General features: G+C 35.3%; 1 protein-coding gene across 7 annotated transcripts in view; it reads right to left on the minus strand.

Annotated features, from left to right (window-relative positions):
- WRN (WRN RecQ like helicase) overlaps window positions 1-13,362 on the minus strand; it is an 89,586-nt gene that overhangs the window by 14,884 nt on the left and 61,340 nt on the right. For all 7 annotated transcript variants that reach the window (XM_031440164.2, XM_064477483.1, XM_010987990.3 and 4 more), the window contains 7 exons: window positions 12,703-12,844; window positions 5,816-5,983; window positions 5,642-5,739; window positions 4,726-4,798; window positions 3,824-3,900; window positions 483-558; window positions 133-245 (listed from right to left, as the gene is read on the minus strand). In XM_031440164.2, the coding sequence (XP_031296024.1) occupies window positions 133-245; window positions 483-558; window positions 3,824-3,900; window positions 4,726-4,798; window positions 5,642-5,739; window positions 5,816-5,983; window positions 12,703-12,844 (747 nt within the window). The remainder of the gene's footprint in view (window positions 1-132; window positions 246-482; window positions 559-3,823; window positions 3,901-4,725; window positions 4,799-5,641; window positions 5,740-5,815; window positions 5,984-12,702; window positions 12,845-13,362) is intronic.

The following is a 13,362-nucleotide window of genomic DNA, read 5'->3' on the forward strand; positions in this document are numbered from 1 at the left end:
GCAACAGGGGAGATTTGGGAATTACCTGCCAGATGTGACAGCTGGAGCCACAGCCCTATTATTGCTTAATGATACATTTTACAAATCTGTTCTGTTAGAAGAAAATAAGTTAGAAATACGCAAATCATTTACCTCATTTTGGCCATATCCAACAGTATCTTATTCGTTGCCAGAATAGCTGGCGGAAAACCCATTTTATTGGCATGGTTTTGCCTGGCTTCCACCAACTTGCCATATAACGTAGTCTGCCAAAGAACAAAGAAACCACTCAGCATTTTTTTATATGTACTTAGAAAAATCCCGTCCTCTATTTTTGGAGCTTCAGATATTACATTTTCCCCTCAGGATGAAAAATAAACTGAACTCTACCTTAGACTCTTAGCTAAAGAACAATTCTTAAAATACAGGAAAGAAGAATTTTTAGCAGGCATAAAATCATAACTATCCTCTCAAAAACCAACTGCCTTTTTCAAAAGCCATACCTGGGTCTCCTGCTCTTGAGCTGAAATAACAGGATCTGAGGACTTGTAACATTTTCCTGGTGATGACACCATGATGCTAAAACATTTAAAAGAAAGTAAAGAATAAAAGCTTTTCCTTCCTCAAGTTCACTTTTTATTTTGCTCTCCCCCCATGAGAGATCTTTCCAAATCAATATTAACGTTCATTTGTTGCAACACCAGTAAGGCAACTGTTACTTAAATGACAGCCTAGACTTCAAACAGTTTGCATCAAATACCTTCATTATACCGGTAAAGTTAAAACTGCAACTTGAGTTCATCACAAAATCGGTGTACTTAAGAATAACATTTGCTCCACCCTCCTCCTCAGTCAAATGCTTTGAAAGAAAATACTCCTTATCTACACCCAAGTCAAAAACATTTTTTTTTAACCAAGTGGGATACAATCTACAATTGTTCTTGCGATGACACTAACTTTTGGCTGTTGAGGAACATTAGCATGGAATTAATCACATTATTCACAATTTTCTTCAAATTCCAACTAACAAAAATAAGCCAAAAGCAGTAATTTTGCCTTTGACTCCTCAAAAGAAGAATTAAAAACACCCATTTAGCAGATAACATGGTGTGAAAAGCGCTAGACAGCAAACTACCTAGAAAACCAGTTTCTACAAGAGGCATTTCTCACTGATGAATTAATTATAAACAGGAAAAGTTATAAACATGAAGTGGTATAGAATAGCCTATGTAAAAAATGTCATATTTAAATAAATTCCTGATTGGGGGGGGAGAATAACACATTTGATATTTAAGGAATGTTTATAAAATTCTCTGTTGCAAAAATTTTAAATCTTCATTGTAAATTAAGACTTCGTTTTTACAATTATCAGACCCTATCACTGTAAATAAACAGTTTTGAACATGAGAAAAGATAACTCCAGTTCAAAGAATTAGTAATATCAGGTGACTCAAGACAATTATAAATTTATTTTAAAATACCTTTACCTTTATATTAGTATTTATGGAAATCTTCATACTAAAGTACTATCTGCAAATTGATATTTTCAGTTATTCCACACAAAAAAAATTTTATTATCATATATACTGGCAAAATTCTGGATGTTTTTGTAACATATCCCTGAAGCAGAAATATGTGTAGAAAACGTACATGTATTATCGTAATGAAAATTCAAATGAACTTTAAAACAGCAGTTACTGATATGTAAGTATCTTTCTCACTTCTATACACTAAGCTTATGTATTAAAATTAGCTTCTGAGCCAGTCCATAGGTATCTCCAATTCAGTATGTCTTATTCACTAAACTCCTGATTTAACCTCATCCCCTGAACATCCAACCCCTCAAACCCGTCTTCCTCTCACGTCGTCGCCCAGCAAAGGAAACGGCAGCACTCACCCACAAAGACAGACCTCAGCGCCCCAGTCAAGTCCTCCATTTTCCTTCACCCACCTATCTTCAGTCACCGAATCCTAACAATCCTATCCCCTAAATGCCTTACCAATCTCTTTTTCTCCATGCCCAGTGTCACCTCCCTTGTCTAAGCTATCATCACCTCTTGCAGACGCCACCACAATGGCATCCCTTTTTGTGTCTCTGCAGCTCTGATCCTCCTGCAGCCCGTCCCTGCCACAGCCAGAGTCATCAATCACTGCCGGCCTGCTAGGGTGCACGGGCCAACTCTGTTCCAGTAAGGCTTGTCGCTAAGAAGGGCTTTTTTTTTTTTCCTATTTTTCAATGGTAAAAAAAAATCAAAATAGGAACATTTTGTGACATGTAAAAATGATACGAAATTCAAATTTCGGTGTCCATAAATGAAGTTTTATTGGAACACAGCCACACTCATTCTTTTACAAATCATCTATGGCTGTTTTGAGACCCCAACGGCAAAGCTGTGTAGTTGAGACGGAGACCACATGGCCCTCAAAGCCTAAAATACTCACTATCTGATCCTTTGCAGAAAATGTTTGTGCAACCCCTGTACTCAGTCATAATTTTGATGTCACTGCTCTGCCTAAAACCTTTCCTTAGTGCTCAACTCTTTACGATCAGGGAATGGGATATTCCGGACCCTGTTCAATTCTCCCGTCCTAAGTGCTACCACCCTCTCGCTGTCCCCTAACAGGGAACTGCTAGCAGACAGCTGAGCCCTTCAGCCCTGCAACACCCTCTCTTGCTTTCAGGTTTTAGTATATGGGCCATTCCTCTGCTTAGAAAACATCCCCTCACTTCACCTAACTCCAAATGAAGCCTCAAGTGTCACCTCCAAAGTGTGTCCCCAACATATTCGAACTCTGGATTGTAGTTTTATGCTCCCTTACCTGTCGATCCTTCTCGAGTGTAAACTCTGAGAGGGCCAGTGACTATGTCTCTATTACTCCCCACAGAATGCCACTGCCTAGAATAGTACGTGGCACAAAGATGATGTCCGTCAAAAATACAGGGAATGTTTAAATGAAGAAATGCTTCCACATGTTGAATGGGTACACTGTTTTGCACACCCCTTAAACCTTTTGTTTACATCAAACATAGCAATCACATATGATGTATCCAAACAAAAAGAAATTATTTGGGTGGGAGATGGCATTCTGGTAAATGTTTCTATCAGATCCACAGTAGCATTATCTAAGTGAGCAAACCATTAGAGAGCAAAGCATTTTTTTTCACCTGATACATACGGAAACATAGTCCATTTGATCTGGGTACACGTCCTGGTAAGTTTTTTAAATTCTCCATCTTCAGATCTTTGGCAATTCTGTACATCCTCCACACTTTACTAAGTCAGCAAGTCAAATCTTAAGCATGAAAGCACACAGGTGCATCACCTTTATTCTCCACCAACCCTAGTACCTACCATTTCACGTTGCCATAGATCTTTTTTTTGAAAATGGAGTGAAATATATGTATTTCATACAAATACAATTGGTGTTGAGATGCTAGAAGTAACAAATATAGATTTGAAAGTCAGCTCTGTTACGAGATGTATGTCCCTGAACAAGCTAGTTAACGTCTTAACCTTTAGTCTCTTCAACTGTACAATGAGGATAAATAATAGTAGCCAACTCATAGGCTGTTGTAAAAATTAAATGAGATATTACACATAAAATGCTTCGCAGTTAGCACGGAGCCTGGCAAAGAATAATACCCTGAAGTGTTAGCTATTAAATTAATATTAATACTATCATTTTATAGGTCTAGTTTAATAAGTATAATACTGGAGGCTTATGCTTTAACTTCCTTCTACCAATGAAATAGCCCAACACCTAATAAACCTTTCTTTTTAGGAAAGAAATAGAAAACAATGCTAATAAGTGAGTATGGAAAATAAAACTGCAAATTCTGTACCTGTTTTTAGGACTGTTACTCACAGAAGAAATGTTACCAAATGCTTTGTAAGAATCCGCCTTCTCCAACTTAGACTTCTTTTAAACATATAAAGGTCAAAAAAAAGAAAAAAAAGAAAGAGAAGTTTTACAAAACTTAAATATGAAGAAAAAAGATAAAAATACCATGATGCTAATTTTTCCTGATTAACCAAGTCATCAAATAAATTGTCTGAAAATAAGCCCATGAATTATCAATTTCTAGGGTTTTAGAGGAGTTAGAAATACAATATAATATCCCATTCCTCCCAAATCTATAGAGAATATATGATCAAAGGAACTCTTTGAGACACAGCACGGCCAAAGTCACAAAAATGATTCAATCATATTCTGCATAATTTAATACAGCAGAAAAAGTTCACCAGAAAATTTAATTTAGCACATTTGTCTATTACTCCAGTACTCTAATTGGTGAAGTCTGCCTATGGGTAAATATTTAATCTGTAATAATTACCTAAGATCCAAAACAAAGCAAGAAAATATCTATGTGTGTACCTGAGTGTGTGTGTGTGTGTGTGTGTGTGTGTGTGTGTGTGTGTGTGTGTCCTTGTAACTTTAACGAGAACATTAAGGAATCAAGCTTATTTTTCCATCAACTGTAAGTTTTAGAATATCTAAAAAAAGGCTCCAAACCAAATGAGTAGTAAAATAGGCTTAAAAGAATCAAAGTAAGCTCCTTTCTCAAATACTTCTGTTCTCTTAACCCTAGAAATCATATGTTGCATATTTTATTTTATTCATAACATTTCTCTTCTCAAATTTTATATTTTGTTATATATGGCATTTAATTCTAAAAATTTAAAATAGGAATTGCATCAATAAAGAATGAAGTAAGTAAGAACCACCTCTTTAATGAAAACAAACCTTCTCTGCAGTTAATTCAACTGGTACTTGATTAGAGGAAAGTTGTTTAGAGCCTGAAGATACAGCTTTGGAACTGAAAAATAATAAAGTTATCTCAAATGTTAAAATCTACCTATCTAATACATGAATCATCATACCTCCTTTCTTAAAAAGCAGATGAGATTATATTATCCTTTTAGAACTGATTTTTAAAATTAATTTTTCCCCAAAGAAGTTAAGCTCTTTCAAGTATAAATTTAAAACTCTTTAAAGTTTTGTAAGTTTAAAAGGAAAGCTGATAATCTAATGCACAGTATGGTGATTATAGCCAATACACCGTATTATAAACTTCAAAGTTGCTTAAGAGACTGGATCTTAATTGTTCTCAACACAAAAAAGAAATGATACTCAAGTCATGTGTTAGCTAATGCTAGCTAATAAATGTTAGCTAATGCTACCGCTGGAATCACAGTGTAATATATAAATGTATCAAATCAACATGTTGCACACTTCAAACTTACACAATGTTACACGTCAATTATATCTCAATTTTTAAAAAAGAGGAAAAAAACTGATAAATGATTGGTAACATGTAAAGTTACTAAAAAGTGGGCAACAAGTGTATTCCCTCTCCACCTTCTATACATAATAAGGAAATAGGGTACGTGAATTCTTCAACATTGAGCTCAGTGCTACTTGTTTAATCAACAGGAAAGCAGCTTTCTGAGTACAACACTCAACTTTCTATCCTGCAAGAAACTGTTCTATGATTTATCTTTCTCCCTAATGACCCCCTACTCCCAAGTGACTAAAAGAGGTATGCAGAAAACAGTATCTTCACTCATTTTACCCTGTGTGAGGCCTATAAGTTAGTATAAAATGAATCATTTATATGACAACAAAAACAAATGGAAGTTTAAAAACAAGAAAAATGAACCTTGGTAGCAAAAAATTCCTTGGACACAATTCTTCATTAGCTTGAAGGATAAGTCTCTGAGGAGATCCCGTTTTGGCCCTAGCAAGCCAGTCTCTACCCTATTAACACAAGAACAATCTTATAAGGCACAGCGAGAAAAATTAAATCAAACAGGCAGACTTCTACATTGTTTACCTTTGCTGTAAGGGTACAAATCTTTATATATTTGCTTTGCCCAGGAACTTCTACCAAGAACCCCTCAGTTAAGAGCTGACAGTAAAGAGCCTTCCACCAATTGCTTGAGTGATCCTTGCCAGTGCCAAAGAAACTGTGACTGCGGTATTTATCGAGACGCTTGGAATTCTGAAATGAGGAGTAAAGTCAATGACTTAAAATGCTTAATTAAGCAGAAGTAAAACACAAAACCATCTATTGATTCTTTGGATTTAACACTACATTTCAGTTTCAAAAACCTATGAAATGTTTATACCCATTCTGCTTGCTCTGCATACTTAAATCACAAATAAATACATACTCAAAATAGTGTTTCTCTTCTGTTTTAAATAATGGCAGGAAACTTCACATATAAATCACATGCATTTCCCAATGTATAGGTTTGGATATATTTGGAACATTTAATCTTTGCTATTTTGAACTTTTATTAACATATTCACATTATTGTTTGAAAACAGTAATCAGAATCTATGGATCAAGAATAGAAGCGTGGGTTAAAAGGCAGTGTGACCACAGCTGGTAATAAGTGAGGTGCACCCACTCATGGTTTCTACCGCGTGGTTGTTGTCACTGGGCTTTTTGTTCATGATGTTTTGGCAAAGTTTACTTGGTCATTTCTGATTTAGCTACTCCACTGAGACACACCAGGAAAAGCATGCTAGAGTTGATGCTTTTGAGATATTTTTCCGTAAGTGAAGAGAGGATTCCGATGGGGGACTCTTCATGGCCATCCAGAGCTAGAAATGTTGAGGAAGCTAGCCCATCATACACAATTCTCTTGCCCTCTAGTGGAGATGACCCTTCCCACACTCACTCTCTGCAGAGTAGTTTTTCCATTCACTTTGCCCTCTGACTACATCCTTCATCCATCCTACACATCTAAATACTACTTTCAAGTGTGTATGGTATTATATAAACATAGGACTCTCCGGAAAACTGCTCCTACGTAATGTATTTGTAGTGAATATGGCAGATCATAATTCAAGGGTCATTCCACCCTTCCTCTGCTATGACTTCTCCTACCACAGAATCTGGGAAGCTACAAACACTATTTCTCAAACTTCCTGAAAACTAGGCTTCTGGATGTGATTTAAGTTCCACTGAGCAGAGGTACTTTTGCACGACATGCACATGCAGGAATGAGGCAAAGGGGGCTACTCTGCTATTTCTGCAGGTGTGCACGACTGTAGAGGCACTTGCTATTTAGGAGAAAGTGTTAGCAAAGAACCCAGCATACAACTGCTGACTTCCTAAGTAACAAGAGACATTCGTTTTGCTGATACAGATTAGAGAAAGTGCTCCCAGAGCAAATAGAAGTAGAACCTTCCTGATTATTACAGCTCCCCATTCAGGGCAGTTGGGGGTCAAGGGCTATAGTGCGAGCTTCCCAAACTGACACATAGCTTCTTGAACACAGAAGAGGCAGCAGCTCCCATGGCAGACTACTTTGCAGTATAACCTTATCAATAATACAGTAAGCCATTTAAAATCCAGTAATGAATACCCTTCTGTTTAAATTAGCTAGAGTGATTATGAGCTTCCTAATATAAATACTGTATTTTAGGTTATATTCACATTTCAAAAACATTCACTACTTCAGTATGTCAAGAGGTTACTGCATTCTAAAAATTTCTATATGAAATACAGTCTAAAACTTCAGAAATAGTTACAGCCTGTTACTCAATATTTTTACATTTCATCTATATTCTAATGATGGTTTAATAATCAATGCATATTCAAATCCAGGAATCAAAATTAAAAGAATACACAGGATCAGTTCCAGCAGACATAACTCAGGCACTATAAGCCTTGCTATCACAAATGTACTGGTTTTGTTCAGCTGCTGAGAATGGTATGGTTACAGGTTTATCACTGTGGAATGTTAAAAATCTGAATACATCCTGGGTTCAATCCCCGATACCTCCTCCAAGCAGAAATCAATGAAGTAAACCTAATTACCTCCCCCTCAGAAAACAAACAATACAAGCAAAAATGTGAATACAAGTGCAAAAAACCTAAAAAGGCCAATCTCTCACATAAAGGAACCTAGTCTGAAATTAGATTAGGGTAAGTTCCCATCAGGGACACATCAGTGCCTAGACACTGAGATTTTTTTAAACATGGGTTTCTAACAGATTTAGTTAACAGAGCCTGTAACATGCATTCTATTAAACCTTAAAAATAAATAAGAAGCTTTAGTATCATGATGATTATATTTACAAAAACTGTCTGAGAATCAAGATTCAGAGAAATGGAAACACCCACGTACCTTTTTCCATTACAACCTCTACTACCTATACTGACTGACTTTGCTTTGATTTGAGTAGAATGTTTAAAATCAAACATCACAGAATTTCAGATCTGGAAGGAACATTGGAGTGCTTTGATTCTACCCAGTCATTTTTCACTTGTACACAAAAAACCAGAGGCTCAAAGATGTTAAAGGGTAGCTTAAGGTCCTCGAGGTAGGAGTATGACATAGTCCTCCAGACCATTAGTTCTAATTTTGTATGACTACCATGCATATACATACACAGACACAGAGATACCAATATGCATACATATACATATATACTGATTGTAGTTAGTGCCGCTGGACCACTTGGGTTCAGGTCATAGCTCTGGTACTTACTAGTTTTCTGATTTGGGGCAAGTTTGTTCCTTAACTTACCTGTGCTTCCATTTCTTCAGCTGCTATACAAGTATAATAATACTTTCTATCTCTTAGGGATGTTGTGAAGATTAAGTGGTAACCAGAACAGAGCATGGCTCAATAATAGTAACTTTTTTTATGAGTTAATAGCTGATCCTTTAACTTAACCTGAATTCCTTAACATAAAAGCAAAGCCCTGACTCAGTATTAGTCAGTTTCCCGGGAACACTAGTAATGGCATTCTACACCTGCTGGGACTTACCTTTCCAGTACGAGATTCTACTGCTTGCAGACTAGTAACACCCAAGGTATTAAGTTGCCTAACTTATTAGCAATCTGGACTCTAAAAATTATTCCTCTAACGTTCCTTTTCATAAGCAGAAAACAACCTGAAGTGAATGAACACGTTTCCTCTTATGAAGCAATGAGATGTTTTTCCAATCAGTAGGAAGTAATGTCCCTTACCCTCATGATAAGTAGTCACTGGGAATACTGCACACTGTGTGGATAAGTTTACACTGTCTTATTTCCATGGTAATCACTATGCACAAAATGAAATATCTCTGCTCTTTGATACGGAGCATTCTTGTGTTAAAGGAATCAGAGTCCCTTTTCAACTAGAAATCCAAACTTACCCAAGTAAGGTTTTAGGAAAAAAAAAAAAAGCAGAATACAATAAGGATTTTCAACAACAAATGTCTAACAATTTCTCACTCTGAGCAAGGCATCCTCCATTAATTGCTTACAAGTTCTAGTTAACTTAACTCTCCAGGTTAACCCACTGATGAAGTAAAACTGCCTAGGATAAGAAAGCTGCCACAGAGAACACAGGGATTTCGGCACTGACTTCAAGGAGAACACAATTTTACAAACATATCCCTCACCAATCATAAATCTTTCACTCCAGTATCTCTAGATCATTCAATCTAAAAATACAAATTTAAAACTGCATGTGAACCACATAGTAAAACAGAAACAGCACAAGAACAGTAGTCAGGAAAGCTGTCACTCATCCTGATTCTAGCACAAAGTGATGACTGGGGGCAGGTGGTTTAACTTTCTGGGGCTTAGTATCAACCACTGTATAAAAAGGGGGTAGAGTTAAATAATCTTTTTGCCCTAACAGTCTATACTTCTATAGGACTTAGAAAAAGTACAAATTATCAACTCATTCTTTTCCCTTAAAATGCAGATGGGAAAAATAAGGGGTACCAAACTGCTGCATGAAGGAAATGTGGAAACCCACTAACTAATGGATGGATGAGTTAGAATAAAGAGAGCTGACTGGCCAGGGTAAACGCCCCAAAGTATCACTTTCTGATTAAAGCCAAATCTTTGCACCACTATCTGATGGAGAAAACAAACAAACTGGCCACTTCTCTGAATTAACTTTAAAAATACAATTGCTTTTTCTGATAGTTCTTTCTGCTATGAACCCCACATTCCCCTCCATTCTTCTTCCCTCATTCCATCTCTGAATGCCAAAATCTACTCTCACCCACAAAACAGAAAGCGCCAGTGATGCTTTCAGGAAGACTTCTCTAGTTCTGCAACCATTAACAAGCACTCTCTCTTCAGAACTTAAACCAGACTTTATATCTATTCACAAGTCCCTTATCTCCTTCTACACTGCAATACACTTATTTCTTCCCAAGTAAACTTCCATACTAAATGGTAAGTCTCATCTAATTCCACTCTGGATTCCCCACAGAACAGAGTACAGTGCCTTCCATAAAAACAGATAGCTAGCAGAAAAAAATTATAAACTCTTAACTCTAGAAGTTTTAAATTCCTATGTTCTTAAAGTACAAAATAAGTACAAGTTTCTGTTTATATTTTAACTAATTTTTTTCTTTTGACTCTTTCTCAGTTCCTACAGGCCTACAGGCCAAAGAAGCTCACCGCTGCCATTTCAAGGCTTAAAAAGTCATTTCTGAGACTTATTCCATGTGAACAATAAAACCAAAATATAAAGTAATAATAATTATCTCTAGGAATATATTTCAATTTGACTTAACAGCTTTCCCAGAAAATTAAATGAATAAACCTCTCCTGTTAGAAAGTTTGAAAATTATAAAAGGTGATTAAAACTACCAATAGTTTTCCAGTGGCTGTCTATAGTCAAAGCATCGTTTATAAAAAGCGTTTTCTAATTCTGGAGCCACCATAAGGTTTGGCACTTTGATCAAGTGATCAGGGAAGAAGTTTCACTTAAGCTCTTGGTTATGCATATTAATGACTGCATCTGCTTTCTAATCTACAAAATTAAGATAACTGCATATCTTAACACTTACTCACAAAGGGCATTTAAAGATTTTTATGTGGTGAGCTATTTAGACTCCTAAAACAGAGTTCCTTAGGCAATATTTCTACTATTTAATTTCTAACAAAACTTGTGCTTTAAAAACAAAACTTTAAATTCCATTCATGAACACCTGAATAGCCTGGATAATCATTTATACACTTTAAAAAAATCCTATCTAAAAAAGGAGAATCAAGTGCTGCTAAGATGATATTTGTTACAAATGTGCAAATATTATCTCTTTAAATAAACTCCAAGAGTTTTAAGTTTAAGATGCTTATCTTGCAAAACAAAATTATCTACAGAGATAATAATTTTTTCCTAAATTAGTTAAGGTGGACAATTCACTAAACTCTCAAAGGAATTAACAATTATAATTTTAAAAATAATATCCCAGTAGATATCAAGATCATTGAAATAGAGGGAAAAAAACTTGCCTTATTTTCACTGCAGTTAATGCCAACAAATTTTCGTTAAGTGGTACTTTTTAAAAAGTTTTACACCTTTATCTAGCAAGGGTAATATAAAATTTCACAAAGAATAAACTTCTTAACTTGTGGACTCCCAAAAGAGACTGTCGGTATAAGCGGTCTGACTTGGTTTTCAAATAACAGGTGAAATCTGATCCCTCTTGTGACCAGTTCAAGTTTGTCTAGGAGCCCACTTCCACTTATCTGCTGATACTGGATACTGCTGGTTAATACCAAATTAAAACAAGGATAATTTTTATAATTTAAATCATACATTCAACTGAGATACACAGGTTTTGAAAATGACAGAGATAGATTAAATACAACTGAGATGTATCAAAATTTCTTCTATCTCTTACAACTTAAAATCTTTTTCTGAAAAAGTACAGCAGCTCTAGTAGCAGCTAAATCAAGTTTCTTAGTCAATGCTTCTTCCATTAAATTTCTAATCAAATTTGGGATTCAAGAAAAAAAATTTTTAACGCTATTCAGAACCTAACACCAGTAACTGTAGTTAACATGTTTTCAATGTGTTTCATTAAAAATATCTCACAACTAATTTAATATGTCCCTTTTGAAACAACACAAAAACTCAGAAAGTAAATATTTACATGAAGTATTTGAGTACATTTGATAAATGCTGATCTAAATTATTTTTAAAATTCTACACACAAAGTAGGAATTTTAATCTCTGCTTTTAGTATATTTTTAATAAATATACATAGCTGCAAAGGATTCTACCTCCCACTTTTGGTTAATTCAACTAATATCAATGTATAATACAGATTTCTAAATCAAGAATGAAATCATATAAACAAAAGGACTACAGAAAAAGCTCTTTGACTGTAAGGACTTACTCATATTTGTACCTGCAATTGTTAGCATAATGCTGGCACACTAATCACTCAAAAGGAAAAAAAGTAGTTGAATTAACTATTCATTGGTAAAGCAAAACCAAAACAAAACAAAACTTTCTTGGAGTTTTACATACTTATGATAAGAAACAGAAGAGAAAGAAAGAAAACAGTATACTACCAAATACTGTAACTAAACTTATTTACAAATAATCACTGAAATTAAAATTTTGCTCAAAAAATTTACTACTTTTGAGAGCGCCAAAAGATATAAACTTTTTCTACCTGTCCCTTGACACATGAAAGTTAACTTTTCTTAATTACCCTAAAAAAGACCAGCCTAGGGATTCATCCAACTGCAATGTAACAAACTAAATAGCCTGGAAGCATTGTATTAGTGACACAGATTTGTCAAAAGTAATGAATGCAGTGCTCAACTGGAACTTAATATGACTCTTGAGTTTCTGAGAACTCATTTAAAGCCAGTTACAATCACAATACAGCAAATCTCTGAAGAAAACTGTGATAGGAGTAAAAGAACTCTGAGGGTGATTCTCAGAGGTACTTACTGATCCTCGGAGAAATAAAATTGGAACCCCAATTCCAAACTTTTCTCCTAAGATGGTCACAGCAGATAGCAGCTGGAATGCTTGTGGACCAAAGTCCTGTGACATATCCTCTGAGTCATCAATGGAAGAGAACTGATCCAATCTAAATAAAAACAGTATGTTAAGAAAGCTTAATCAAGTCACGTACCTTTAGACATAAAAACATTTAATGTAACAATTACCCAAGTAAAAACATATCTCAAATAAACCAACTGCTTCAGAAGCTACAAATAAAGTTTATTGGAGCCAAGAGCATGTGAAGTAGGTAAAACCTGAAATACAAACTATAAAATAGCATAACAAGTGTGTTATGTTGATGGTTCTTGACCCGAGTGCCCTAGAACCCAAGTTTCGCAGGAGGTACCTTGACCACAGACAGAAGAGAAGGAGGTTCAAGGAAGCAGAGTGCAGGATTACAGCACAAACAACCCCACTTGATCAATTATAGAAATACTAAACTTGTGTGTTAGGTTTTAGTGGAAGAAAAGGTTTATTGAAAAAAAGAAAAAGTTTTTAACTGAAAAATCAAATCTCCTATGCAATAAATAGTTTCAACCCTAATGACTGTAAAATACGACTAAAGATTATAAACTTTTCATTTGAGTCCATTTAGAAGTTAAA

This window comes from Camelus dromedarius, chromosome 22, assembly GCF_036321535.1.
Source record: "Camelus dromedarius isolate mCamDro1 chromosome 22, mCamDro1.pat, whole genome shotgun sequence".
NCBI classification, from domain to species: Eukaryota; Metazoa; Chordata; class Mammalia; order Artiodactyla; family Camelidae; genus Camelus; species Camelus dromedarius.